The 27,440-nt window shown below is 41.4% G+C and overlaps 1 protein-coding gene across 5 annotated transcripts in view; it reads left to right on the top strand.

Annotated features, from left to right (window-relative positions):
* ntrk3a (neurotrophic tyrosine kinase, receptor, type 3a) overlaps window positions 1–27,440 on the top strand; it is a 298,611-nt gene that overhangs the window by 226,751 nt on the left and 44,420 nt on the right. For all 5 annotated transcript variants that reach the window (XM_052465650.1, XM_052465647.1, XM_052465649.1 and 2 more), the window contains one exon: window positions 18,609–18,797. In XM_052465650.1, coding sequence (XP_052321610.1) covers window positions 18,609–18,797 — 189 coding nt within the window. The remainder of the gene's footprint in view (window positions 1–18,608; window positions 18,798–27,440) is intronic.

Genomic DNA, 27,440 nt, shown 5'->3' with positions numbered 1-27,440 from the left:
ACGTTTGTCATTTTTGTCCATTTGTCTCGACTACCTACCTGAATATTGTTTTTTGGATCCATTCCTGGCTATTTTTGTAAATATTCATCTGCACTATTTTCATGGAGTGCACGTGTAAATAAAACCTTCATTTTGCCACAAATATTTTATCTCTGGTTGCTCTCTTGTGCTCGAACCTTCCTTGTGCTCTTATGCTCGAACCAGTTAGACTGTTGGATTCCGTTATGTCTTAACAACTTAACTTACTTTTGAAGATTTAGTGCTGTGGTTATTAACCTATTATACTGCAGACCTATAATATGAAGCCAGCACGAATTGGCGCTCCAACTGACTCCAACAGTTGAACTTGAGGTGAGGAAGAATGTTTCAAGCCTACCAGAGTTACTCCTATGATCTAACAATATAATAGTTATCGTTATTTAAAAAATACTCTGATCAAAGTGATTGAATTAGCCTCCTCCTCTACACCTGAAGACGCAAATATTGCCTCCTCCTGACAAGGAGAAATACTGTACGTGTTGGGTTGTAGCATGCTGCCGGCATCTTTCTCTCTCGCTCTCTCGCTAGGCCTAAGCTTGTCTTCATTTTATATTTATTCTGAAAATATGTATATCATGCGGTGGACACCTAAGCCTATATGAATACAATGCGTTTAGGGCTCAAATCTCCGACAGCTGAACCATGAGATAAACAATTATTGTTTTAAGAAAGAAAAAGGTGGCGAAGGGGGTAGAACTTCCTCCCAGAGGACACGACAGAGATCGGAAGACGGAGGCACAGGTTGATTAGGGTCTCTACTTCTCCGAGGAGACCTCTCGTTTGTGGGTAAAGTGGGACCAGATTTGATGCAACCTCTGGGAAAGTGCTGCATGGTGTATTTTTGGTGATTCCTTTTAACATGCGTGGGGAGGTGAAGGGAGTCAAGGACTGTGCATCCATAGCCTACCTTATTTGCACCAGCGGAGAGCATCGGCCATATCCCCGGTGAGCGCGCTGTGCACATGTTCACTCTTTATCATTAGGTCAGTGCCATTTTGAAACTTTTTTGGACAATAATTTCCTCCTTCAGGACGTCATATTGTAGAATTTGTGTCTCCCCTCTTTCATAGGCCTAGATTAGATGGTTGTAGACAAGGTCGTTTTTATTGATCTGTTTGTCAGAGTCAGCAGTAGCTATGGGCCTACGGTATACTACCCTGTCGTTTTTATTGATCTGTTTGTCAGTCAGTAGTAGCTATGGGCCTACGGTATACTACCCTGTCGTTTTTATTGATCTGTTTGTCAGTCAGCAGTAGCTATGGGCCTACGGTATACTACCCTGTCGTTTTTATTGATCTGTTTGTCAGAGTCAGCAGTAGCTATGGGCCTACGGTATACTACCCTGTCGTTTTTATTGATCTGTTTGTCAGTCAGTAGTAGCTATGGGCCTACGGTATACTACCCTGTCGTTTTTATTGATCTGTTTGTCAGTCAGCAGTACCTATGGGCCTACGGTATACTACCCTGTCGTTTTTATTGATCTGTTTGTCAGTCAGTAGTAGCTATGGGCCTACGGTATACTACCCTGTCGTTTTTATTGATCTGTTTGTCAGTCAGTAGTAGCTATGGGCCTACGGTATACTACCCTGTCTACCCTGTTTTTACCCTGTCGTTTTTATTGATCTGTTTGTCAGAGTAGCTCTGTCAGTCAGCTATGGGCAACGGTATACTACCCTGCAGTAGCTATGGGCCTACGGTATACTACCCTGTCGTTTTTATTGATCTGTTTGTCAGTCAGCAGTAGCTATGGGCCTACGGTATACTACCCTGTCGTTTTTATTGATCTGTTTGTCAGTCAGTAGTAGCTATGGGCCTACGGTATACTACCCTGTCGTTTTTATTGATCTGTTTGTCAGTCAGTAGTAGCTATGGGCCTACGGTATACTACCCTGTCGTTTTTATTGATCTGTTTGTCAGTCAGTAGTAGCTATGGGCCTACGGTATACTACCCTGTCGTTTTTATTGATCTGTTTGTCAGTCAGTAGTAGCTATGGGCCTACGGTATACTACCCTGTCGTTTTTATTGATCTGTTTGTCAGTCAGTAGTAGCTATGGGCCTATATACTACCCTGTCGTTTTTATTGATCTGTTTGTCAGTCAGTAGTAGCTATGGGCCTTGATCGGTATACTACCCTGTCGTTTTTATTGATCTGTTTGTCAGTCAGTAGTAGCTATGGGATCTGTTTGTCAGTCAGTAGGTATACTACCCTGTCGTTTTTATTGATCTGTTTGTCAGTCAGTAGTAGCTATGGGCCTACGGTATACTACCCTGTCGTTTTTATTGATCTGTTTGTCAGTCAGTAGTAGCTATGGGCCTACGGTATACTACCCTGTCGTTTTTTTATTGGTGTCACTTGTTAAATCCACTTCAATCAGTGTAGATGAAGGGGAGAAGACAGGTAAAAAAATTATTAAGTCTTGAGACAATTGAGACATGGATTGTGCGTTTGCCATTTAGAGGGTGAATGGGCAAGACAAAAATATTTTAAGTGCCTTTGAACGGGTTATGGTAGTAGGGGCCAGTTTCCCGTGTGTATCAAGAATGGTCCACCACCCAAAGGACATCCAGTCAACTTGACACAACTGTGGAAAGTTAGCAAGGTGTTCTTAATGTTTTGTACACTCAGTGTATATAATATCTGTTGTGTCTTTTAACTTGAGATATGGGCTCGTAACTTGAACTTTGACATTAATTATGCATTATTGTATATGGGAAATATACACAAAAAAATGTGTGTATATTTTTTCCTAAGTTTATACTTCATTGCTAGACTTTTTTGTGAGTACAATGCTGTGTGACTCCAGTTGACCCTGCCCAGCTCCAACTCCCCCTCCTCTAAGTCATGCTTCTTGGTCTCAGCTCACTGTCTCCATTGCCACTGGTCCACCCACACAACACCTCCACTTTCAATGCATAGACTAAGCTCAACAAATGTTCTCCCATTAAAAAAGCTGTCCTAACGCATCCCAGTCTTCTTGGCTGAAATGCACCTCAATGGCACCATGTTTTCCATGGAGCATAGCGCCGTAAACTTGATAGCATGTTAACCTTGGTTTGTGATACAGTGCATTTTTCACGAGTAGGATCCCTTTGCTACAATGCTGTGAGGTCCATCAGAAAGGCTCTTGTGCAAAACACAGGCCAGAGCCTTTCTGCTGTGAGGTCACAGTGCAGGAATATGACTGTGTGAGAACTACAAATACACTCCATCAAGCCATTCTTCTCCAACTACAAACAATATCATCTCCTTCAAATCATGTTGTTGGCCTTGAAATGTGACCGTACGAAAGGTTTCTTTCTTTCCTATTGACATGCAATTATTAGCATGTGTGCATTTCAATGAACTGCAGCATGCAGGCACACCCACATACTCTCACACGCACAGACAAACACCGACCCAAACAAACAGTGACCAGACAAAGGCGATTAGGGAGGGGGGAGCGGTAGCTACGTAGGCAGTGGAGTGGGCACTCGGCCACATCAAAAACAATTATTGCACTTGTGCAGAAATATCTGTATTTTTAGCCTGGGCAAATTGGGATACAGAAACTCCATATCCAGAGCCACTCTGAACAATAATTAACCTTGTGCGTGGGGGTACTGGATGTGTTGGACAATAGGAGGTGATTGATTGATTTTTCTGGATAGTGGTCCTCTCTGTTGCCTTTGGCCCTTCATCTGTCCCCTCAGGCTGCTGCTGCACTGTCCTTCTATTCCCCTCGCCTCCCTCCAAGAGCTTTTATGCAGCTATAAACAAAATACACTTCGCCTCTTGTAGCTGAGCCATAAATATCCCACAGCCTACTTTGCTTAGGGCTGTAAAAATGACTACCTTTATGCCTGGGGCACTTTGTCACAGTTAGTCACAACTTGGGGGTCGGGGACAATAGAGAGAGGACGTCAGTGTCCTATAGTTATTGCAACATAAGTAGCAGAGGACAGATCATTGATGGCTGCCGCTATAATCATAATTTACTGTAATATCCCCCTTGCTCTTTTGTTGCAAAGCTGTTGCTGAAAACGAATGGTTATTATCCCAATGTCTCTGCATTTTGGATGAGTCTGTATACGTGGTTCATGCCAAGTTTTCAAAGAGAGAAGACGTGTTAGTGCAGTTTAGCAGGCTATTTTGGAAGTTGATGTGGAGTGTTTACAGTACGTTGTCCTCTCCTGCCACTATGCTTCGTCTCCTTTTTTGAGTCACATGTACGCTGTGATGAACAGCGTGGCTCCATGGCAACGAGTGCCAAATCACTGCTGTTAATGGGTCCATGAGGAGGCAGAGAGACTCAGTGGAGAGCTCAGGTCCAATATCAAACCTCCCAGTCAGTCATCACTTAGCAGAGTCAAAAGCATAAAAGAATGTATTCTGCTACCGTATGGTCTTTATGCATGTGTTAACGACATGTCTTTTTTTCGTATGTGCTCAAGTTTATTTTAGGTTTCTATAATTAACTGGGGTGACAGAGAGAACCTGTCTGGGAGGAAAGGACTTCTACATGCTCATTATCATGGATTGAATATGCAGTCAACACCAGCTTTGTTTGACAGTTGCTGTCGGGAAAAACCAGACATGGCCGTGTGAATCACATTATACTATATACAAATCTGCTAGAAGCCAAGGGTGCTCCTTTAATGGAGAAAATAGAAACAGATTTAAATTTGCTGGTGTGTTTTGTTGTGTGGATGCGATGTGGTTGCAGGGTGTTTGCTGTGACTGTCTCTCTGCTCTCTGGGGACGTATGTGTTCTGGGGAAAGGTCCCCGAGTTGACAGTCCGAGCTGTCCATCGTTTAGCTGCCACTTCCTGACCCCGGGCCCCGCGGCCCTCCTTCCCTCTCCTCCTCCAGTCCATCTCTTGCCAGGAAACACTTGGCTCTTTGCCGGCAATCTGAGCATATTATTAAATTGCCTTTGTTCTTCAGTTGAATAAGAAGAGAATTTAAAAATGATGTTTCCTTTTTGGCAAGGAATAGGATTGGCCTTGAAGCTATGAATGTTAGAAGAAATTATTCATCTTTGAAATGTGTTTAAGTGCTTTTACGTAAAGCTCGGGCCTGGTGAAGGACTGAAAGTACATTGTGGACAGGTGAAAAAGTTCCCTTTCAATTGAAAAGGCATAATATTGTGTTATTTAGATCATCCAGAAGATGCTATTCACAGTGACGTATAAGCAAATGGATTTTAGTTGATGCAACCATTTCTATAAAATAATCTGCACTGACCATATCATTGCCCTTTTATTTTCACTTACAGTATGTCATATCCTACCACCATTAGGCATTCAGTAACATCCAATCATATACAACATTGCAGGCATTAGTGCACACAGATTTGCACCGAATCCTGTTCAGTCTTGTTATAGGCCTACAGGAAAGAAATAGCGCCTCCTATTCTGTACAATCTACATCCACAGCATCTGAGACAGGAGTGTGGGGTGACAGAGTGAAAGAGAGGTGGGGGAATGTAATTGCCTTAGTATGAATTCATCATGATGAGTCACAATGCATTCCCCGTTCAACCACTTAGAGAAATTGATTCAAGCACTTTTATTGATGTGGGCCTCTAACAGAGAGCAAAATAAAGGGACTGACTAATGTATGTTCTTCTTTTATTTTTGTTTATTTATCAAGGCAAGTCAGAACAAATTCTTATTTACAATGACAGCCTACCCTGGCTAAACCCTAACCTGGACGAAGCTGGGTCAATTGTGCACCACCCTATGGGACTCCCAATCAACGCAGCCTGGAATTGAACCAGGGTCTGTAGTGACACCTCTAGCACTGAAATGCATTGCCGTAGACCACTGCACCACTCGGGAGCCCATCACACATTCAATTCTCCATATACATTAACCCTCATTCTACTAACATATTTTACATGCATGGATTACCAACTGGGATAATTTTGACCCCAAAAACTATTGGAAAAAGCAACTTAATTATTATCGAAACATCATTAGATATTCAAATGATGTTATCTGAAATTAAATATAACCAAATCAGACTGTTATTTTAGCAAAATTACACTCATTTGCATATTATATCAAATGAAAATATATATTTTTTTCAAAGTGCAATCCACATTAGTACTAAAATGTAATAATCCATGCCTTTTGGGAATGTTATGAAGCCCAAAAGTTATGTGTGGAGTTTGCTGTCAGAAGTATTACATCATATATTTACTTTTAATCTGTCTGTCTGCATATTTCAAGACATGACATATGAGGGTACATTGAGATACACAATGTGTTGGATGATACTTTTCTAGTCAATCATCTTAAAAAATGTATATACAGTACTTCAACTGGAAATCAACTAATTCTCTGTGGTTAACACAATTGAAAATGTCAAATGCTTTATTATCTAAACGTTGAAAGTGTGTGGGCGACAGAGAGAAACTAAATGGTGCAGTTTGAGGCCATGTGGCGGGGTGATGTTGTGCATGTTTGCGTGCATGTTTGTTGTCATTTGTATGTGGATGTTTTGTATTGTAAAAAAATGTAATTAAATCTTTAAATGTGAAAAATATTGGAGTATATTATAGGAATTCTGGTATTTATATAACACGTCCCGTAGAATACAGACCAATACAGCAGTACATTAAGAGGGTAGTTGATTTCTGTATTACAGTTCTACCAAGTATTCATACCACTGACAGACTTTTAGAAGCTGTTTGGACTGCAACTCAGCATATATGTAAGGTAATTCTGATTTTGCACATGATCATACCAGGTCGCAATTGTAAATGAGAACTTGTTCTCAACTTGCCTACCTGGTTAAATAAAGATGAAATAAAAAAAATATTTAAAAAAATACAGTACCTTCAGAAAGTATTCATAACCCTTGATTTATTCCACATTTTGTTGTGCTACAGCCTGAATTCAAAATGGATTAGACATTTTTTTCTTTCTCAAACATCACTGAATATCCCATAATGACAAAGTGGCGAACTATCATTCAAAAGTTTGGGGTCACTTAAAATGGGGTCCAATAAAATAACATCAAATCAATCAGAAAATCTACAGTGTAGACATTGTTATTAATGTTGTAAATGTAAATGTAGCTGGAAATTGCTGTTTTTTTAATGGTATTTCGACATAGACTTACAGAGGCCCATTTATAAGCAACAACCATCCCTCCTGTGTTCCAATGGCACATTGTGTTAGTTAATCCAAGTTACCATTTTAAAAGGGTAATTGATCACTAGAAAACCCTTTTGCATTTATGTTAGCACAGCTGAAAACTGTAGTTCTGAATAAAACTGGCCTTCTTTAGACTAGTTGAGTATCTGGAGCATCAGTATTTGTGGGTTCAATTACAGGCTCAAAATGGACAGAAACAAATACCTTTCTTCTGAAACTCATCGGTCTATTCTTGTTCTGAGAAATGAAGGCTATTCCATGTGAGAAATTGCTAAGAAACTGAAGATCTCGTACAACACTGTACTACTCCCTTCACAGAACAGCACAAACTGGCCCTAACCAGAATAATTGAAAGAGGAGTGGGAGGCCCCGATGCACAACTGAGCAAGAGGACAAGTACATTAGAGTGTCTAGTTTGAGAAACAGATGCCTCACAAGTACTCAACTGGCAGCTTCATTAAATAGTACCCACAAAAACATGTCTCAATGTCAACAGTGAAGAGGAGACTCCGGGATGCTGGCTTTCTATGCAGAGTTGTAAAGGAAAAGCCATATCTCAGACTGGCCAATAAAAAGAGAAGATTAAGATGGGGAAAAGAACACAGACACTGGACAGAGGAAGATTGGAAGAAAGTGTTATGGACAGACAAATCTAAGTTTGAGGTGTTCGGATCACAAAGAAGAACATTCGTGAGACAGAAAAAATTAAAAGATGCTGGAGTACGCCATCTGTCAAACATGTTGGAGGCAATGTGATGGTCTGGGGTGCTTTGGTGGTGGTAAAGTGGGAGATTTGTGCAGGGTAAAAGGGATCTTGAAGAAAGAAGGCTATCACTCCATTTTGCAACATCATGCCATACCCTGCAGGCAGCACTTAATTGGAGCCAATTTCCTCCTACAACAGGACAATGACCCAAAGCACAGCTTCAAACTATGCAAGAACTATTTAGGGAAGAAGCAGTCAGCTGGTATTCTGTCTATAATGGAGTGGCCAGCACAGTCACCGGATCTCAAACCTATTGAGCTGTTGTGGGAGCAGCTTGACCGTAAGAAGTGGCCATCAAGCCAATCCAACTTGTGGGAGGTGTTTCAGGAAGCATGGGGTGAAATCTCTTCAGATTACCTCAACAAACTGACAATTAGAATTCCAAAGGCCTGCAAGGCTGTAATTGCTGCAAATTGAGGATTCTTTGACAAAAGCAAAGTTTGAAGGACACCATTATTATTTCAATTAAACAATCATTATTTATAACCTTGTCAACATCTTGACTATATTTCCTATTCATTTTGCAACTAATTTCATGTATGTTTTCATTGCAAACAAGGAAAGTTGTAGGTGACCCCAAACTTTTGAACGGTAGTGTAAGTATTCACACCCCTGAGTCAACACATGTGAATACATTGACAGTGTGAATACTTACACTAACATTGAAAAGTTTAGGGTCACCTACAACTTTCCTTGTGGATGAACTTTGGCAGCGATTACAGCTGTGAGTCTTTCTGGGTAAGTCTCTAAGAGCTGTGTACACCCGGATTGTACAATATTTGCACATTATTCTTTTACATTTCTTCAAGCTCTGTCAAGTTGATCGTTGCGAGACAGCCATTTTCAAATCTTGCCATAGATTATCAAGCAAATTTAAGTCAAAACTGTAACTAGGCCACTCAGGAACATTCAATGTTGTCTTGGTAAGCAACTTCAGTGTTTATTTGACCTTCTGTTTTTGGCTATCGACCTGCTGAAAGGTGAGTTTCTCTCCCAGTGTCTGTTGGAAAGCAGACTGAACCAGGTTTTGCCTGTGCTTAGCTGTGCTTATTATTAGCCTGTGCTTATTCTGTTTATTTTTTACTCCATAGTCCTTGCCAAGTATACCCAAAACATGGAGCCACCACCATGCTTGAAAATATGAAGAATGGTACTCAGTGATGTGTTGTTGGATTTGCCCCAAATACAACACTTTGTATTCAGGACATGAAATGCATTTCTTTGCCACATAATTTTTAGCAGTTTTACTTCAGTGCCTTATTGCAAACATGATTCATGTCTTGAAATATTTGTTTTCTGTACAAGCTTCCTTCACTCTGTCATTTAGGTTACTATTGTGGAGTAACTACAATGTTGTTGATCAAGCTTCAGTTTTCTCCTCTCAAAGCCTTTAAACTCTGTAACTGTTTTAAAGTCTCCATTGGCCTCATGGTGAAATCCCTGAGCGGTTTCCTTCCTCTCCAGCAATGAGTTAGGAAGGACACCTGTAGCTTTGTAGCGACCAGGTGCATTGATACACCATCCAAAGTGCCATGCCCAAAGGGATATTCAATGTCTGTTTTTTTTAACCCATCGACCAGGCATTGGAAAACCTCCCTGGTCTTTGTGATTGAATCAGTGTTTGAGATTCCCTGCTCGACGGAGGGACCTTAGAGATCAATTTATGTGTGGGGCACACTTATTGCACACAGAGTCTATGCAACTTACTGTGGTTTGTTAAGCACATTTTTACTCCTGAACTTATTTAGACTTGTCATAACAAAAGGGTTGAATAGTTATTGACTTGAATACTTAAGATATTTCAGCTTTTCATTAAAAAAAATGTTTTTTGTAAAAATGTTTAAAAACATAATTCCACATTGACAGTATGAGGTATTGTGTGTCGGCCAGTGACATAAAATCTCAATTTAACACATTTTAAATTCGGGCTGTAACACAACAAAATGTGGAAAAAGTCAAGGGGTCTGAATACTTTCTGAAGACACTGTACCTAATTATAATCAGTTATAACAATAGGCGACTACATAAGGTGCTCCATAAGGTGATTGGTCTATCTGGTAAGAAATCACTGGGACAGGTTCCCCTCCACCCTCTGAGCCTGAGGATATGTATAACGTAACATGATGTCTTCAGAGAAATCCTTAAATCAAATTGACTTTTTAGATTTGCCCTAGAATAACTACTTTTCAAAGAATTCACACCAATACAGCTCTCTGTGAAGATTCAGAGTGTATCTGGGTTCTGTATTGCAGTTCTATCAAGTATGCTTAGCATTGGCAAACTTAGCATACCATTGGCCAATTTTTATATGCACAAAAATAAGTACATTTTTGTATTGTACATAGAAAAGTGCATTCTTAGGCAAGTACATGGGTAGCTATATCTCTGCAGATGATCTGAATATGTGGTCAAAATCCCTGATACATGTCCCCTTCCACCCTCTGGTAAATATGGATAACTTGTGTCTCCAGAGAAGCTTAGATTCAAATAAAGTTCCTTCCTATTTATCAAATTACTACAGGCGGAATTAAGTATTTTTGAGTGCTGTCAAAATGACCGCAAATGTCTATATTGATAAAGCAACACTAAACATGACTAATAGTATGAGGGTTAATTAGGTTTTCAGAATTGATAAAAGTGATAGAACATACCACCATGTTATGGGGTAATGAATAACTACTTTGAAGTTATCATCTGGAAAAGGACCTGATGTTTGCAGAGGAAGGTGTCATTGCTGCATTTTACTACACCTAGCTGCGGTTTTGGCCATATCAAAAAACATTTGAGAGATTTGAGAGATTTGATCCATACCAGATGTTGAGAATCAATGTCATCCAACATTCAACATAGCCCTTGGAGATGAAAGGAAATGAATATAGAATGAAAGTCTTGACCTTGGTAAGACTCCTTAGCATTGCACATTGACTCTTTTGGTACTTCTCGCTGGAGTTATGGTATGACCTAGGAAAGGAAAAAGCATATTAAATGACCTAATTAGCAGAAGTGGCCTTTCTGGCATTCCAGCAAAACATTCATTATATAGCCTCTGGTCCTAAAGGCAAAATGTGTTTGTGTGTGTGTGTGTGTGTGTGTGTGTGTGTGTGTGTGTGTGTGTGTGTGTGTGTGTGTGTGTGTGTGTGTGTGTGTGTGTGTGTGTGTGTGTGTGTGTGTGTGTGTGTGTGTGTGTGTGTGTGTGTGTGTGTGTGTGTGTGTGTGTGTGAATACAGCACCAGTCAACAGTTTGGACACACCTACTCATTCAAGGGTTTTTGTTTTTTACTATTTTCTACATTTTAGAATAATAGTGAAGACATCAAAACTATGAAATAACCAACCAATTTGTTTAACAAATCAAAATATAATTTTGATTTTAGAATCTTCAATGTATCCACCCTTTGCCTTGATGACATCAACTGCCAGGTCACAGTTGTACATGAGCACTTGTTCTCAACTGGCCTACCTGGTTAAATAAAGGTGAAAAAAAGACAGCTCTGCGCACTCTTGGCATTCTTTCAACCAGCTTCACCTACAATGCTTTTCCAACAGTCTTGAAGGAGTTCCCATATATGCTGAGCACTTGTTGGCTGCTTTTCCTTGATTATGCGCTCCAAACTCATCCCAAACCATCTCAATTGGGTTGAGGGTGGGTGATTGTGGAGGCCAGGTCATCTGATGCATCACTCCAACACTCTCCTTCTTGGTCAAATAGCCCTTACACACCCTGGAGATGTGTTGGGTCATTGTCAAGTTGAAAAACAAATCATAGTCCCACTAAGAGCAAACCAGATGGGATGGTGTATTGCAGCAGAATGCTGTGGTAGCCATGCTGGTTAAGTGTGCCTTGAATTCTAAATAAATTACAGACAGTGTCACCAGCAAAGCACCCCCACACCATCACACCACCTCCTCCATGCTTCACGGTGGGAACCACACGTGCGGAGATCATCCGTTCAACTACTCTGCGTCTCACAAAGACACGGCGGAAGGAAAGTAAATCTCTAATTTGGACTCTTCAGACCAAAGGACAGATTTCCACCGGTCTAATGTCCATTGCTTATGTTCCTTGGCCCAAGCAAGTCTCTTCTTATTATTGGTGTCCTTTTAGAGGGGTTTCTTTGCAGCAATTTGATAATGAAGGCCTGATTCACACGGTCTCCTCTGAACAGTTGATGCTGAGATGTCTGTTACTTGAACTCTGAAGTATTTATTTGGGCTTTAATCTGAGGAGCAGAACTCTAATGAACTTATCCTCTACAGCAGAGGTAACTCTGGGTCTTCCTTTACTGTGGCGGTCCTCATGAGAGCCAGTTTCATCAAAGCACTTGATGGTTTTTGCAACTGCACTTGAAGAACTGTTCAAAGTTCTTGAAATGTTCCAGATTGACTGACCTTCATGTCTTGAAGTAATGATAAACAGTAATTTCTCTTTGCTTATTGTTCTTGCCATAATTTGGACTTGGTCTTCTACCAAATAGGGTTATCTTCTGTATACCACCCATACCTTGTCATAACACAACTGATTTGCTCAAATGCATTAAGAAGGAAAGAAATTCCACAAATGAACTTTTAACAAGGCTGTTAATTGAAATGTATTCCAGGTGACAACCTTGTGAATGTAACGTCGTTCTTCGTTTGTTGAAAGAGAGTCGGACCGAAATGCAGTGTGGTGGTTACTCATGACTTTAATAGAAAAAGTGACACATGAAATAACTATACAAAATACAAAACAACAAACGGAACGTGAAACCTATTACAGCCTATCTGGTGAACACTACACAGAGACAGGAACAAATCACCCACGAAATACACAGTGAAATCCCGGCTACCTAAATACGGCAACGAGAATCACCTGACTCTGATTGAGAACCGCCTCAGGCAGCCAAGCCTATACAACACCCCTACTCAGCCGCGATCCCAAATACTACAAACCCCAATACGAAAATACAATAACCCCATGTCACACCCTGGCCTGAACAAATAATTAAAGAAAACACAAAATACTAAGACCAAGGCGTGACAGTGAAGCTGGTTGAGAGAATGCCAAGTGTGTGCAAATTTGTCATCAAGGCAAAGGGTGGCTACATTGAGAATCACAAATATACACTTTGTTTTGGTTAATACATGATTCAATATGTGTTATTTCATAGTTTTGATTTCTTCATTATTATTCTACAATGTTTAATAGTTTAAAAAATGAAACACCTGGAATGAGTAGGTGTCCAAACGTTTGACTCTCACTATATGTATATGTGTGTATATACAGTGCCTTGCGAAAGTATTCGGCCCCCTTGACTTTGCGACCTTTTGCCACATTTCAGGCTTCAAACATAAAGATATAAAACTGTATTTTTTTTGTGAAGAATCAACAACAAGTGGGACACAATCATGAAGTGGAATGACATTTATTGGATATTTCAAACTTTTTTAACAAATCAAAAACTGAAAAATTGGGCGTGCAAAATTATTCAGCCCCTTGCAGCAAACTCTCTCCAGAAGTTCAGTCAGGATCTCTGAATGATCCAATGTTGACCTAAATGACTAATGATGATAAATACAATCCACCTGTGTGTAATCAAGTCTCCGTATGAATGCACCTGCACTGTGATAGTCTCAGAGGTCCGTTAAAAGCGCAGAGAGCATCATGAAGAACAAGGAACACACCAGGCAGGTCCGAGATACTGTTGTGAAGAAGTTTAAAGCCGGATTTGGATACAAAAAAGATTTTGCTTTTTCAGTTATGCCCACACATTTTCTATAGGATTGAGGTCAGGGCTTTGTGATGGCCAATCCATTACCTTGTTGTCCTTAAGCCATTTTGCAACAACTTTGGAATTATGCTAGGGGTCATTGTCCATTTGGAAGACCCATTTGCGACCAAGCTTTAACTTCCTGACTGATGTCTTGAGATGTTGCTTCAATATATCCACAGAATTTCCCTCCCTCATGATGCCATCTATTTTGTGAAGTGCACCAGTCCCTCTTGCAGCAAAGCACCCTCACAACATGATGCTACCACCCCGTGCTTCACGGTTGGCATGGTGTTCTTCGGCTTGCAAGCCTCCCCCTTTCAGCTGTCCGTCCTGTCTACCTGTAGCGCTGTCTTAGGCGTCTCTCAGTAGAGACATAGGAATTTATTGACCTGGCCACATCTGCAGTCCTCATGCCTCCTTGCAGCATGCCTAAGGCACGTTCAGGCAGATGAGCAGGGACACTGGGCATATTTATTTTGGTGTTTTTCAGAGTCAGTAGAAAGGCCTCTTCAGTTTCCTAAGTTTTCCCTAGGTTTGTGTAAGCTGTTCGTGTCTTAACGACCGTTCCTCAGGTGCATTTTCATTCATTGTTTAAGGTTCATTGAACCATCATGGGAAACAGTGTTTAAACCCTTTACAATGAAGATCTGTGAAGTAATTTGGATTTATACTATTTATCTTTGAAAAACAGGGTCCTGAAAAAGGGATTTTTTTTTTTTTTTGCTGAGTTTATATATATAATAATTTTTTGGAATACTTTCCTGAAGATCATTTGGTATGAATTCTCCATTACAGATCTTGAAAATTAATCATGTTTTGATAATGTATTGAATTGTGCATATATATTTAGACTGTGGTTCATCACAGCTTACCACTGTCCAGAAGTGATGTGCTACCGTACGCTATAAGAATATGTTCATAATCCTAATGATTATCTGGTAATTTCAGGAATTTTCATGTTCTAAAAGGTTTTTGAGTGGTGACATTTTACCTCAGTGTTGGTGCAACAGAATGTTGCCCATTAATCATTAAAGTGCTTTAGATGCCAATAATGGTCTGATGGAAACCACACATCAGCCTTCTGATTACTGTGATTATGCTTCCTACCGTCCTGAATCCTTCATGTGTTGACCCCTGATTGGCCCAGCATACTGTCTGTCACACAGCATCTTAGACAGTATTATGTTCCTGTTTCACAGAGACTCACTAAAGGCCCACCACATTGATAGCCCAGCATTGATTTCTGCTCAACTGTTGGTTCACCCTGATTGACAGAGCCTTTGTTAGGCAGAGTTATGTGGGCTTGTTATCCTGTCAGTGCCCTGCTGGTCTTAGTTAGTCATGTGGATAATTATAAAGACATCAAAACCGACAGCATACACCCAACAGGCCTTGGAAGGTAAGCAAGAGACATGAGCAAAGGCACTCAAGAGCAAGCAACCTTGCATACCGTACTGTAGGTACATCACTGCAGTGCCACCAGTGTCATGTCTGTGACATTGTTGTGTTAGTGAAGAGTGCTGTATGGTAGGTGTATGCATATCACATTCCACGCTTCCTTGCTTCAATTTATAATGAATCATTATCTCTATAGAAATAGTGCATATAAGTTAGGGTGTTTACACTAGAAACATGTTTGTATATTTATTAATCTAACAATTCTTTGTTTGATTGTGTGACGGTTTAATGAGTCGAAAAGCAAATAAGAGGGTTCAACTTGGGCCTCCAAGTTGGGCCTCCAAGTCTTTTTGTTGCGCTGTTTCCTTCCTTCCTTTTCCTGGGTGACTATTTGAACACAAGAAATAAGGAGCCAATCCGGTGGCAGTTCAGCTGAGTTGCCTCTGTCTTACCACAGACTTGGCATCGCAGACGCCATGGGAGGCTCCCACAGTAATCACATTTGTTTGAGCTGCACAGAGGGGCTTTGCTTTAGTTGTCAACTCAGAGAGAGAAAGATACACCCCACTCCACAGGCCACCACTGAGCTGATTTACACTGTTACAGCATAACATTCTTCTCTCAACGTCATAAACCCTGAGCATTGTTTGATTAATGCACTATGCAGGTTCATCTATTAATGCCGCTGATTCTAAATGGGTATCCTCTCGGGGTGTTGTCAAGAAGGGCCTGTTGTGGAAGACTTTCAGTTATCTGAGATAGATGGTACCCTGTCTGTCGATTGTGTGTTGCTGATTAGATCAGTTGCAAGTTATGTTGGAAGTTACTGTGAAAATTGACTTCATCAAATTGTCCCAATGTTCTTGTCTTGAATTTAAGCAAACTGTGATGGATATTGCATTGTGAAGGGAGATGGAAAACACTTGCAGTCCATGTTGATAACCAAAATTGTTACTGACATTATTATCATTTTCCTGCAGAACTTTGCATATGCTGCGTAATAGAGTTTGTTCTTTTCACTCTCTACTCAGACGTTTATGACTGTCTGAGAGATGAGCAAAATGGTGATTGCACAGAAAAATGGAAATCTTTAAATCATATTCCTACTCATTTCGATGAATTTCTATTGCATTTCTGGAGAGAAGATGTATACTTCCTTGCATTTCTGGAGAGGAGATGTATACTTCCTGTATCATATTGCATTTCTGGAGAGGAGATGTATACTTCCTGTATCATATTGCATTTCTGGAGAGGAGATGTATACTTCCTGTATCGTATTGGATTTCTGGAGAGGAGATGTATACTTCCTGTATCATATTGGATTTCTGGAGAGGAGATGTATACTTCCTGTATCATATTGCATTTCTGGAGAGGAGATGTTTACTTGCTGTATCATATTGGATTTCTGGAGAGGAGATGTTTACTTCCTGTATCATATTGCATTTCTGGAGAGGAGATGTATACTTCCTGTATCGTATTGGATTTCTGGAGAGGAGATGTTTACTTGCTGTATCATATTGGATATCTGGAGAGGAGATGTTTACTTCCTGTATCATATTGAATTTCTGGAGAGGAGATGTATACTTCCTGTATCATATTGGATTTCTGGAGAGGAGATGTATACTTCCTGTATCATATTGGATTTCTGGAGAGGAGATGTTTACTTGCTGTATCATATTGCATTTCTGGAGAGGAGATGTTTACTTCCTGTATCATATTGGATTTCTGGAGAGGAGATGTTTACTTGCTGTATCATATTGCATTTCTGGAGAGGAGATGTATACTTCCTGTATCATATTGCATTTCTGGAGAGGAGATGTTTACTTCCTGTATCATATTGGATTTCTGGAGAGATGTTTACTTCCTGTATTGTATTGTATTTCTGGAGAGGAGATGTTTACTTCCTGTATCATATTGGATTTCTGGAGAGGAGATGTTTACTTCCTGTATCATATTGGATTTCTGGAGAGGAGATGTTTACTTCCTGTATCGTATTGGATTTCTGGAGAGGAGATGTTTACTTCCTGTATCGTATTGGATTTCTGGAGAGGAGATGTTTACTTCCTGTATCGTATTGGATTTCTGGAGAGGAGATGTTTACTTCTTGCACCATATTGTATTATATGCCTGACGCACAAAGACATTATCACAGCATAATACATTTTTTAAGAGTAAATAAATAAATAAAAACCGTTTGAGGAGCTGAGAATTTTCTTATTTCACTCATCCCCTTGACCCACAACACTAACCATTTGTAGATTGCATGTGGGGAGATTGGCTCTAGTCTAGTAGGTGTGGTGGAATCACATGATTTCTCCCTGCTGTTGATGCTGTGTCAATTGCATTGCCCTTGTGCCATAATGCTACACTGTCCCCATTGGAGAAACCTTTTTGGTTTCACATAGAACCCTTTTGGGTTTCATGTAGAACCCTCTGTGGAAAAGGGCCTACATGGAACCGAAAATGGTTCTTCAAAGGGTTCCGCTAAGGGGACAGCAGAATAACACTTTTTGCTTCTAGATAACACCTTTTATTCTAAGAGTTTATGCTTGTTGGAGCCTATGTGTCCACATGGATTTGACCTTAGTGTGAAAGGGGGTTTAAACAAGCAGTGTGTGTCTATGATATGTCAGTCTATTGCCTGTTGACCCTACCTCCTATGTCTGAACGCTTGACCTTTCATATGGAGGGGTCCATGAATCCTATCTGTCTTCCCTGATCGCTTGTCAAGCCAGGATGTTGTGCGTGTCAGCTTGCAGTGACTGTACACTCAACTGCTAATGAATTGGATCCATTTAGTAGAGCTTGTTTTGTGCCTCAATCTAACACTATGTACAGTACACACTGTCAAATATCTGCCGTTCATCAAACAATGACTTGGAATGTACACTACTATTTATTGCCTGTTCCCGTTTTCTCACGGCTCTGTCAGAGGAGGAGCACAGAGCAGTTAGAGTTGAGTATGAGGTGAATGGGACATTGAGAAATGTGAGGGCTGGGTGAGGATTAGAATTTTATGGATAATAGTGGCCCAGGGCCATTGTATCAAAGACTGTTTGGTTCATACTTAGTCTAAGCCAGTTAATACTTGTTTAGATTCCTTAAAGTATTCCGAGGGCAACTGAGCTGAGGCGTACAGAGATAATTCTTATACTGACAAATGAGTCTGCCTGCTTATTGCTTTCAGACATATTAATACATTATGAATGGCCCAACTCATTTATTTATCCTCCAGCATTCTATTTTGATTAAACTGCAGCCATGATGTTTGGGTAATGGCATTTCTTTGTATGACGTCTGTCTGTCTGACAGAGTCCCTCTCCTCTCTGCATCCTATTCTCTTCCTCTCCCTCTGCTCTCTCTCGCTCTCTTTCACACTCTCTCGCTTTCTCTCGCTCTCCCCTTTCAATTAAGTAAATATTCAAATAGGCTTTAGGATGATCAAATGTTTTAGGACATCTAATTTGCTTTAGGACATGTCACTATTCTCTATTCTCTATTCTCCCCTCAGGACCAGTAGCAGTGATCAGTGGTGAGGAGGACTCGGCCAGCCCCCTGCACCATGTCAACCATGGCATCATCACCCCCTGTACCCTTGACGCTGGACCAGATGCTGTGGTCATCGGGATGACCCGTATCCCTGTCATTGAGAACCCGCAATACTTCAGACACGGACACAACTGTAACAAGCCTGCTACCTGTGAGTACACACCAGCTCTGTTGACTTTCAGGTTTTTAATCATCCCTATGTCTGTCCCTACCAACATGGGCTAGGTGTAGCCCAAGGTCCAACATTTAGGCCTACCTTGAAAGACTTAAAGTGTTTTTCTATATTAGAGGGAAGCAGCACCATATGTCTCATTGTAGGTGTGACCATTTTTTATTGAATCATTTATTCATAGGATATACAGTGAGCATACCAAACATTAGGAACACCTTCCTAATATAGAGTTGCACTGCACCTTTGCCCTCAGAACAGCCTCAATTCGTCAGGGCATGGACTCTTCGAAAGCATTCCACAGGGATGCTGCCCATGTTGACTCCAATTGGCTGGATGTCGTTTGAGTAGTGGGCACTTTTTTGATACACACGGGAAACTGTTGAGCGTGAAAAACCCAGCAGCGTTGCAGTTCTTGAAACACTTGAACCAGTGTGCCTGGCACCTACAACCATACTCCATTCAAAGGCACTTAAATATTTTGTCTTTCCCATTCACCCTCTGAATGGCACATAAACACAATCTATGTCTCAATTGTCTCAAGGCTTAAAAACACTTCTTTAACCTTTCATCTACTCTGATTGAAGTGGATTTAACAAGTGACATCAATAAGGGATCATAGTTTTCACCTGGATTCACCTGATCAGTTTGTCTTGGAAAGAGCAGGTGTTCTTAATATTTTGTACACTCGGTGTAGATAAAATCATATGTAAATTATACATGTCTGTCACGCCCTGACCATAGAAAGCCCTTGGTTCTCTATGGTGTTGTAGGTCAGGGCTTGACTAGGAGGTGTTCTAGGAGGTGCATTTCTTGGTGCTCTTGGTATGGTTCCCAATTAGAGGCAGCTGATATTCGTTGTCTCTAATTGGGGCTCATACTTAAGGTGTCCCTGTTCCCACCTGCATTTGTGGGATATTGTTTTGTTGAGTGATGATGTGCGTGGTGGTTGGTCACTGTCGTTTGTTGAGAAGGTTCCGTTAATAAAAGGATGTGGAACTCAAATCACGCTGCCCCTTGGTGTTTCCATTATCACGACCATGTCAGACGGCCTTATGCAGGATGTCCTGTGAAAGTTTCTTCATTTTCCATCTGGTCTTGATCCTTCCTAATCTGGGAATGTTTCAGTCTTTGGGATTTAAAGGTATTGCCCAGTTAGCAGTCTTAACTCTGTAGGTAGCGCTATGCTGCGCTTCATATGAGCCACATCATTATCATGATTCAAAATTGGATTTACTGCTTTTCCGCAGATACGTTTATGTCCTTTATTTCCTACCTCTGCATTGGCAGTGTATCCATTTCCAGCTGCTCTCTTTTGTAGGGACCCTTCCTGAAGTGAGTTAGATTTGTCAAATCAGCTTAATGTATCTGACTCTAAAGATGGCGTCTGATGAATCATCCTCTCGAGGGTTCCAGAAACCTGTGTCAACGCAGACTATAGCGGCTGCCATATCCGCTCATTGTTCTCCATGTCGTGTGTATCCAAGCAGCTCTTATCTCCATTTAACTCTAAATAATGTATTTATTTGCTCTCAAATGTTGCCGCTATTGGATTCGTTTGAAGTTGAACCCCCAGTAACGTCGTCCCCATTTTGATATCCCTTGAAGAAGAATTAAGAGCTGATTACATGAACTAATGCTGTGCAGTATTGATTACTGCTTTGATCTCTGCCCCAGCTTTTTTATCGTCATTTATTGAGTGTATCCCCATAAAGACTGATCTGTACTGTATGTCTCCATCTGAAAAATACAAACTGTGCTTTTCACTGTTTTGAAATATCTTGGGTTTTGAAGGGAATTTGTAGCTGAGGGCTTCGTTTGTCTGCAGGTACTTTCAGTGCAATGTTATGCACGAGTCATTTAGCAGGTCTCATTAGCCATGTAATAGTGCAGCATTTTATATATCGCACTATTACCACCTCTGCCTTTGACGTTAGGCTCCAGAATGTAACATTACTCTGTAGCAGCAGGCTACGTTTATATCTGACCTGGCATGATCACACTTGTAATTGGGTCAATACTAAATGTGGCTAAGGTCCGGATCTCCTTGAGACACTAATTGTTCACATTTCCGTGAAACCTTGCTAGAAAAAAAGAGAAACCGGTGAAAAATGATGGGAGGCACACAGAGGCAAACCAAGCCAATATCCGCTGTTCCATCTGATACCAATTCAAGTAGTGCCTTGTGGCTGTGGAGAGAGAAGCACATCATGAATGGCGTGTAAAGCAGCAGGATTTGTCATGTTATACAGGGGACATGCTACAGGACGTGATGTGAATTCATAAGCTCTGGGTAAAGATGAGTAACTGGCACTCTCCCGCAGTCACGGTTCTCATCAGAGACAGCGGAGCTATGTTTATCTAAATTAGTGGTTTACAGCTCACACACCTGCCCCTGCAGGCTCACGCATGCTTGCACACACACACACGCACGCACACACTTGGAAAAAAACACTGGTTTTCAGATACCAGTGACTTTCTCCATTTCCAGCTCCACCTGGCCTTCCATCCAGGCACAGACCAGGACTGACCCTGCTTAGCTTCAGAGGCAAATCAGCAGTGGGTGCTATGTTGCTGGAATCACTGTGCCAAAACTTGCAATTGGGGAAAAAAAGGCAGCGAAAGCAAAGGTCAGGGTGACAGAAAAAGACAGGGAAAGTTGCATGAAAGAGGGAGGCGTTTTATTGAATCTACATGTGAAGTTTTCTTACATGTGAACCTGAAAATTCATTCAATTCAAAATGTTATTCTCCTCAGGTGAAAAGTTGGTGTTAACGTGTGAACTCTAAATGTAATATGGTTTCACATGTGAAATTTAAGCTGAAAAACAAACTAATTGGAGTAAGGGCACACACACACACACCTCCAATTCTATTTCAGACTTGGGAGACTGACAGGGTTCAGAAGGGAGACCCAATGAGAGGAAGGAAATCACATTTAGTACTGAAAAATAAATGACAGGAGTTATACATTATACATTGCATGAATCTTTTAAGCCAACGTGTCTGAGTTATAATCCATCAGGGTCTGTCTGTCTCTGTGTGCATGTGTGTCTGTGTGACTGTTCATCTCTATGTATGTGTGTCTGTCTCTGTGTGCATGTGTGTGTGTGTGACTGTTCATCTCTATGTATGTGTGTCTGTCTCTGTGTGCATGTGTGTGTGTGTGACTGTTCATCTCTATGTATGTGTGTCTGTCTCTGTGTGCATGTGTGTGCTGCATGCATGTATGTGTGTCTGTCTCTGTGTCTGTGTGACTGTTCATCTCTATGTATGTGTGTCTGTCTCTGTGTGCATGTGTGTGCGCATGCATGCGTGTCTGTGTGACTGTTCATCTCTATGTATGTGTGTCTATCTCTGTGTGCATGTGTGTGCGCATGCATGCGTGTCTGTGTGACTGTTCATCTCTATGTATGTGTGTCTGTCTCTGTGTGCATGTGTGTGTGTGTGACTGTTCATCTCTATGTATGTGTGTCTGTCTCTGTGTGCATGTGTGTGTGTGTGACTGTTCATCTCTATGTATGTGTGTCTGTCTCTGTGTGCATGTGTGTGCGCATGCATGCGTGTCTGTGTGACTGTTCATCTCTATGTATGTGTGTCTGTCTCTGTGTGCATGTGTGTGCGCATGCATGCGTGTCTGTGTGACTGTTCATCTCTATGTATGTGTGTCTGTCTCTGTGTGCATGTGTGTGCGCATGCATGCGTGTCTGTGTGACTGTTCATCTCTATGTATGCGTGTGTGTCTCTGCATGTGATGGCTTGCATACTGTATTTTTGTATTGTACAAAAAACAAATCATTAAGATTTACTATATTGAACTTTGAACATGCATTATATAGTACACCAGGATCCAAATCAGATGGGGATGAAAATGAAGTAAACATGCCATATGTACTGCATGTAATATCTAATGTAAATGGTATTTTACAGTGTAATATGAGAGACCCAAAACCCTAGACAAACACTCAGAGAAACACTGAAGCTGACCTTATGGGCTTTAAGTAGGCAAGGATATTTATTCAACCAATCAATAGAGGAAAATCGAGATCTACATTTTCCTCTTTGACTATCCTTCAAAAGGCACTGAACAATGGGGGTTTCTTTCCTCGGAGATCAGCGGAGTAGAAAGCAATAAGCATATACACACTGTTGACTACCGTCATCCACAGCGCAGTGAAATTCACTGTGAAATTACTTTTTGAGCTTAAAAGCTTGATATCTTAATGAGCTCTATTCCTTGGTATTTTTAGAAAAGCAATCGTCACATATCATCCTCTTTAGTGCAAATGGGTATAATGTTCTTCAAACATTTATAGAGCCATCATATCTTCTAAATGTACAGTGCTTCCGGAAAGTATTCAGTCCCCTTGACTTTTTCCACATTTTGTTACGTTACAGCCTTATTCTAAAAATGATTGCAAATATTTTTTTTCTCAGCAATCTACACACAATACCCCAAACCGGTTTTTAGATTTTTGGGGGGCCTTATTTGGGGAGGTGACCAAGAACCCGATGGTCACTCTGACAGATTTGTTCGATATAGAAAGATAACAGACTTACTTTAGCTCGATGTAGTTTAAAAAAAAATGTAACCATAAAGATGCTAACTTTCTCTCAGCAGAGACAACAGCAAACCTTGCCCAGCTCACTCCAGGGCTTTTTAAACTTAATTACAGCAAGAATTGAGTTCTAGTAGAAATCCATGTCCCCGAAAGCGTTGTCGTTATTTTCTTTGACTGCCTCGAGCTCAGAGAGCATGGAGAACACAGATAGCACTCAGTCATTTCACAGGGGTGGTTTTCCACATGTCTTTATAGAAACATAAATCATAGCATGCCCCTCAGCCAGTCTAATGCCGCAGCAGATGAAGAATCAGATCCATCATGGAAGTCACCTCGTGTGGTTATCACCGCTAATATCTTTTTATTTACTCCGACTGCAACAGTAAATCCAGTGGCTACATCCAGTGTCGTAGACATACATGGCTTCCATTGATCATTTATATGTCGGTCTTGGATCTTATTTAATACAAGATGCTCAATACTGTAAGTTTCAATGGAAATGTACATGTACCTACATTCTCCCTCTGTTAGAATAGCGAATTATTATGATTCGTGATAATTCATATTTGTTCACAGCACCATCAAGCTCAGAATGTGCAGTTAGATTGACATTGCCTTAATTAATCAAGGACATGGTTTGATTAAATGTCTTTTCATCATCAGTTTCGTTGTGGTCAGAGCCTGTCCCCAGTCAGAAGGAGCACACCTTGTGGTCAGAGCCTGTGCCCAGTCAGAAGGAGCACACCTTGTGGTCAGAGCCTGTCCCCAGTCAGAAGGAGCACACCTTGTGGTCAGAGCCTGTGCCCAGTCAGAAGGAGCACACCTTGTGGTCAGAGCCTGTCCCCAGTCAGAAGGAGCACACCTTGTGGTCAGAGCCTGTCCCTAGTCAGAAGGAGCACACCTTGTGGTCAGAGCCTGTCCCCAGTCAGAAGGAGCACACCTTGTGGTCAGAGCCTGTGCCCAGTCAGAAGGAGCACACCTTGTGGTCAGAGCCTGTGCCCAGTCAGAAGGAGCACACCTTGTGGTCAGAGCCTGTCCCCAGTCAGAAGGAGCACACCTTGTGGTCAGAGCCTGTGCCCAGTCAGAAGGAGCACACCTTGTGGTCAGAGCCTTCCCCAGTCAGAAGGAGCACACCTTGTCAGAGCCTGTCCCCAGTCAGAAGGAGCACACCTTGTGGTCAGAGCCTGTCCCCAGTCAGAAGGAGCACACCTTGTGGTCAGAGCCTGTCCCCAGTCAGAAGGAGCACACCTTGTGGTCAGAGCCTGTCCCCAGTCAGAAGGAGCACACCTTGTGGTCAGAGCCTGTCCCCAGTCAGAAGGAGCACACCTTGTGGTCAGAGCCTGTCCCCAGTCAGAAGGAGCACACCTTGTGGTCAGAGCCTGTCCCCAGTCAGAAGGAGCACACCTTGTGGTCAGAGCCTGTGCCCAGTCAGAAGGAGCACACCTTGTGGTCAGAGCCTGTCCCCAGTCAGAAGGAGCACACCTTGTGGTCAGAGCCTGTCCCCAGTCAGAAGGAGCACACCTTGTGGTCAGAGCCTGTCCCCAGTCAGAAGGAGCACACCTTGTGGTCAGCTGGGTTTTCTTCCCATCACCTGCAGGTGAAAAGTCTTTGGGAAATGAATGCTTATTAGTGACATAAAGGCAGGAGACAGAGGACAGGTCTGGCTATGACTTCTACCTCTTCAGACAACCTGGTGTTTTAATGAAACTGGTTCTATGCCAGATTAAGTTAAAGAATGGTTTTATTTTTCTAGCTTTTCGTACTGAGCTCCTTTAAAATATTCATGATGAAATGCAGATAAGGCTAGTGAAGAGGTGTTGTCTAAATTGATTTATTTGAGAAGTAATCACTTGAAGAGCTTCAGGCCAGAAGCATTTCAAATCACCTCAAAGAATTGTCTGTCTGTAGGGCATGGTAGCAATGACAAAGGTTATCAAGAAGTAAAAGACAATATTGTTACGAGAGGACTCACTCACTCACAACATTTTCTCATCTCCTTTTCTTTAGGCAGGTCATTTTATGTTGCAAGGTGATAACAGTATTCACAACCTGATACCATGTGTTAGTGCCTGTTTGCCCCCTGCTTCACTCTCTTCCCTTCTCTATAGCCCCAGCACCAGTTCACTAATGGCTGTCCCCTACAGAGAGATCATGAGCAAGAGATTCATTTTGTCTAGATGCAATCAATATCAGAGATTGGCTGTAACCCTGCTCCATCACCCATAGCTAGATGTCGTGGCCTCTTCCCTCATCCATCGCTGTCTTCATCTGTTGGATTTAGGCCCAAAACAACACCCAAGGAGCCCCGTCGTCCGGAAAACAACACAACAATGTGTATGCTCAATTTTAGGATGAATGTGGGAGTTCGGGGGTTATCTTGAAGTAAACAACTAGCCTCTTGAGAAAATAAACATATTTTGTAGGACATTTGTTAGGATAAAAGGAGAGTAATCAGCTGTAGTATCCTTCATGGTTGAAGCCCTTTTCTCATACATTACTGAACATACAGTATTGTGATCAACAGGTCAAGCATCTCATCGCTTGCTGGTTATGTGTTACTTAATTCATTGCTTAATTCTTTCTGCCTCTAATTTCTTCCTTGGAGTGAATAGTTAACGTAGCTCTATGTATGCCAACTTGAGTCTCTCAACTCCTTAAATACATTCTAATTGCAACCCAGTGGCATAACGGCCACCACACCGCAGACTGTAACCTTGCTCAGCGCTCCACCTCCTGCTGTGCTACTGTATCCCATCCATGGATGCAACGTCTGCTACAGTGCACAAGTCAGAAAGTCAATATGACCTTGATAGTGTCTCAATAACAGTTTGATAACATGCTAGACTCGCGGGAGAGTTTCAACTTTTAATTTGTCAAACTCCAAATGAAATACTGAAGCTTCACATATCGAGCGTACAGGCTCTCCTTTGATGAATCAAACGAACAGCAGGAGAATGTTTTGTACTTAAAAATGACTTCAGGATATTTCATATTGTATTTCACATAGCACAGCTTCTGTTCAGGAAATCTGTGCTTGCCATTCTCCAGTCACTTGTTAAAGTGGCGGCAGCGTAGCCTAGTGGTTAGATTGGACTAGTAACCGGAAGGTTGCGAGTTCAAACCCCCGAGCTGACAAGGTACAAATCTGTCGTTCTGCCCCTGAACAGGCAGTTAACCCACTGTTCCCAGGCTGTCATTGAAAATAAGAATTTGTTCTTAACTGACTTGCCTGGTTAAATAAAGGTTAAATTATTATTATTTTTTTTAAAGTGGTTCTGATAAGTGATAGGTAGAGTTGGACATTCTATGTTTCAATCAAATTATAGCCCTTGTATCAGCAGATGATGTGTGTGATTTGTACACTCATGGTGATGACACACAGTATAAAGTTTATGCGACACAGACTGCGTGCAGAGTCTTTATAGCATGCAACAATTTGACTCAAATTGATCTCCCCAACATCTGTACTTGAGGCCATTCAATTTCACCAAGCTGAGGTGGGTGTTGAGTGTTACCCTGCTGGTTCACTCCAAAGTAAATTCAAGTCCGTTTGAGTACATGACCTGTATTAGCCACCCCTGCTACTATTCAGATATATACAAATATACATTTGAATGCATTGGAACTTTTAAGGAGCTTTTCCATCAGCCCTGTTCTGACATAATTATGAGACGCACTTTAAAGAACAACCAGGGCATAAAAACACCGACAGGTGTTGGAAGGCGAGGGTCAGTGGGTCGAGGGTCAGTGTCTCGTTAACCTCCAGGTTAATATTCTAACATTTTTCTTCAATATTGAATAACTATTCGGAAGAATACTATAATCACATGATGATGATTTTCCAGTCTGGACTTGGCTTCATCATTGCCTGTTTTGTTATGTGAAGAGCCTTGCTGAGAGGGTTGGCACTGACTCCAGGTGCTCCGTATGTTCGGCCCTCTTCATACATACATTACAATCTTCCAACCAACCTTGGATGGTTGTAATGCCCTGAAGTGAGGGCTGCTGTTTCCTTCCTCACAAGCCTCTCCAGACACAATGAGACGTGTTTTTCACACACCACT

This window comes from Oncorhynchus keta, chromosome 17, assembly GCF_023373465.1.
Source record: "Oncorhynchus keta strain PuntledgeMale-10-30-2019 chromosome 17, Oket_V2, whole genome shotgun sequence".
Classification (NCBI taxonomy): domain Eukaryota; kingdom Metazoa; phylum Chordata; class Actinopteri; order Salmoniformes; family Salmonidae; genus Oncorhynchus; species Oncorhynchus keta.
Note: the sequence above shows the minus strand (reverse complement) of the source record. Positions and strands in the feature narration are given on the sequence as shown.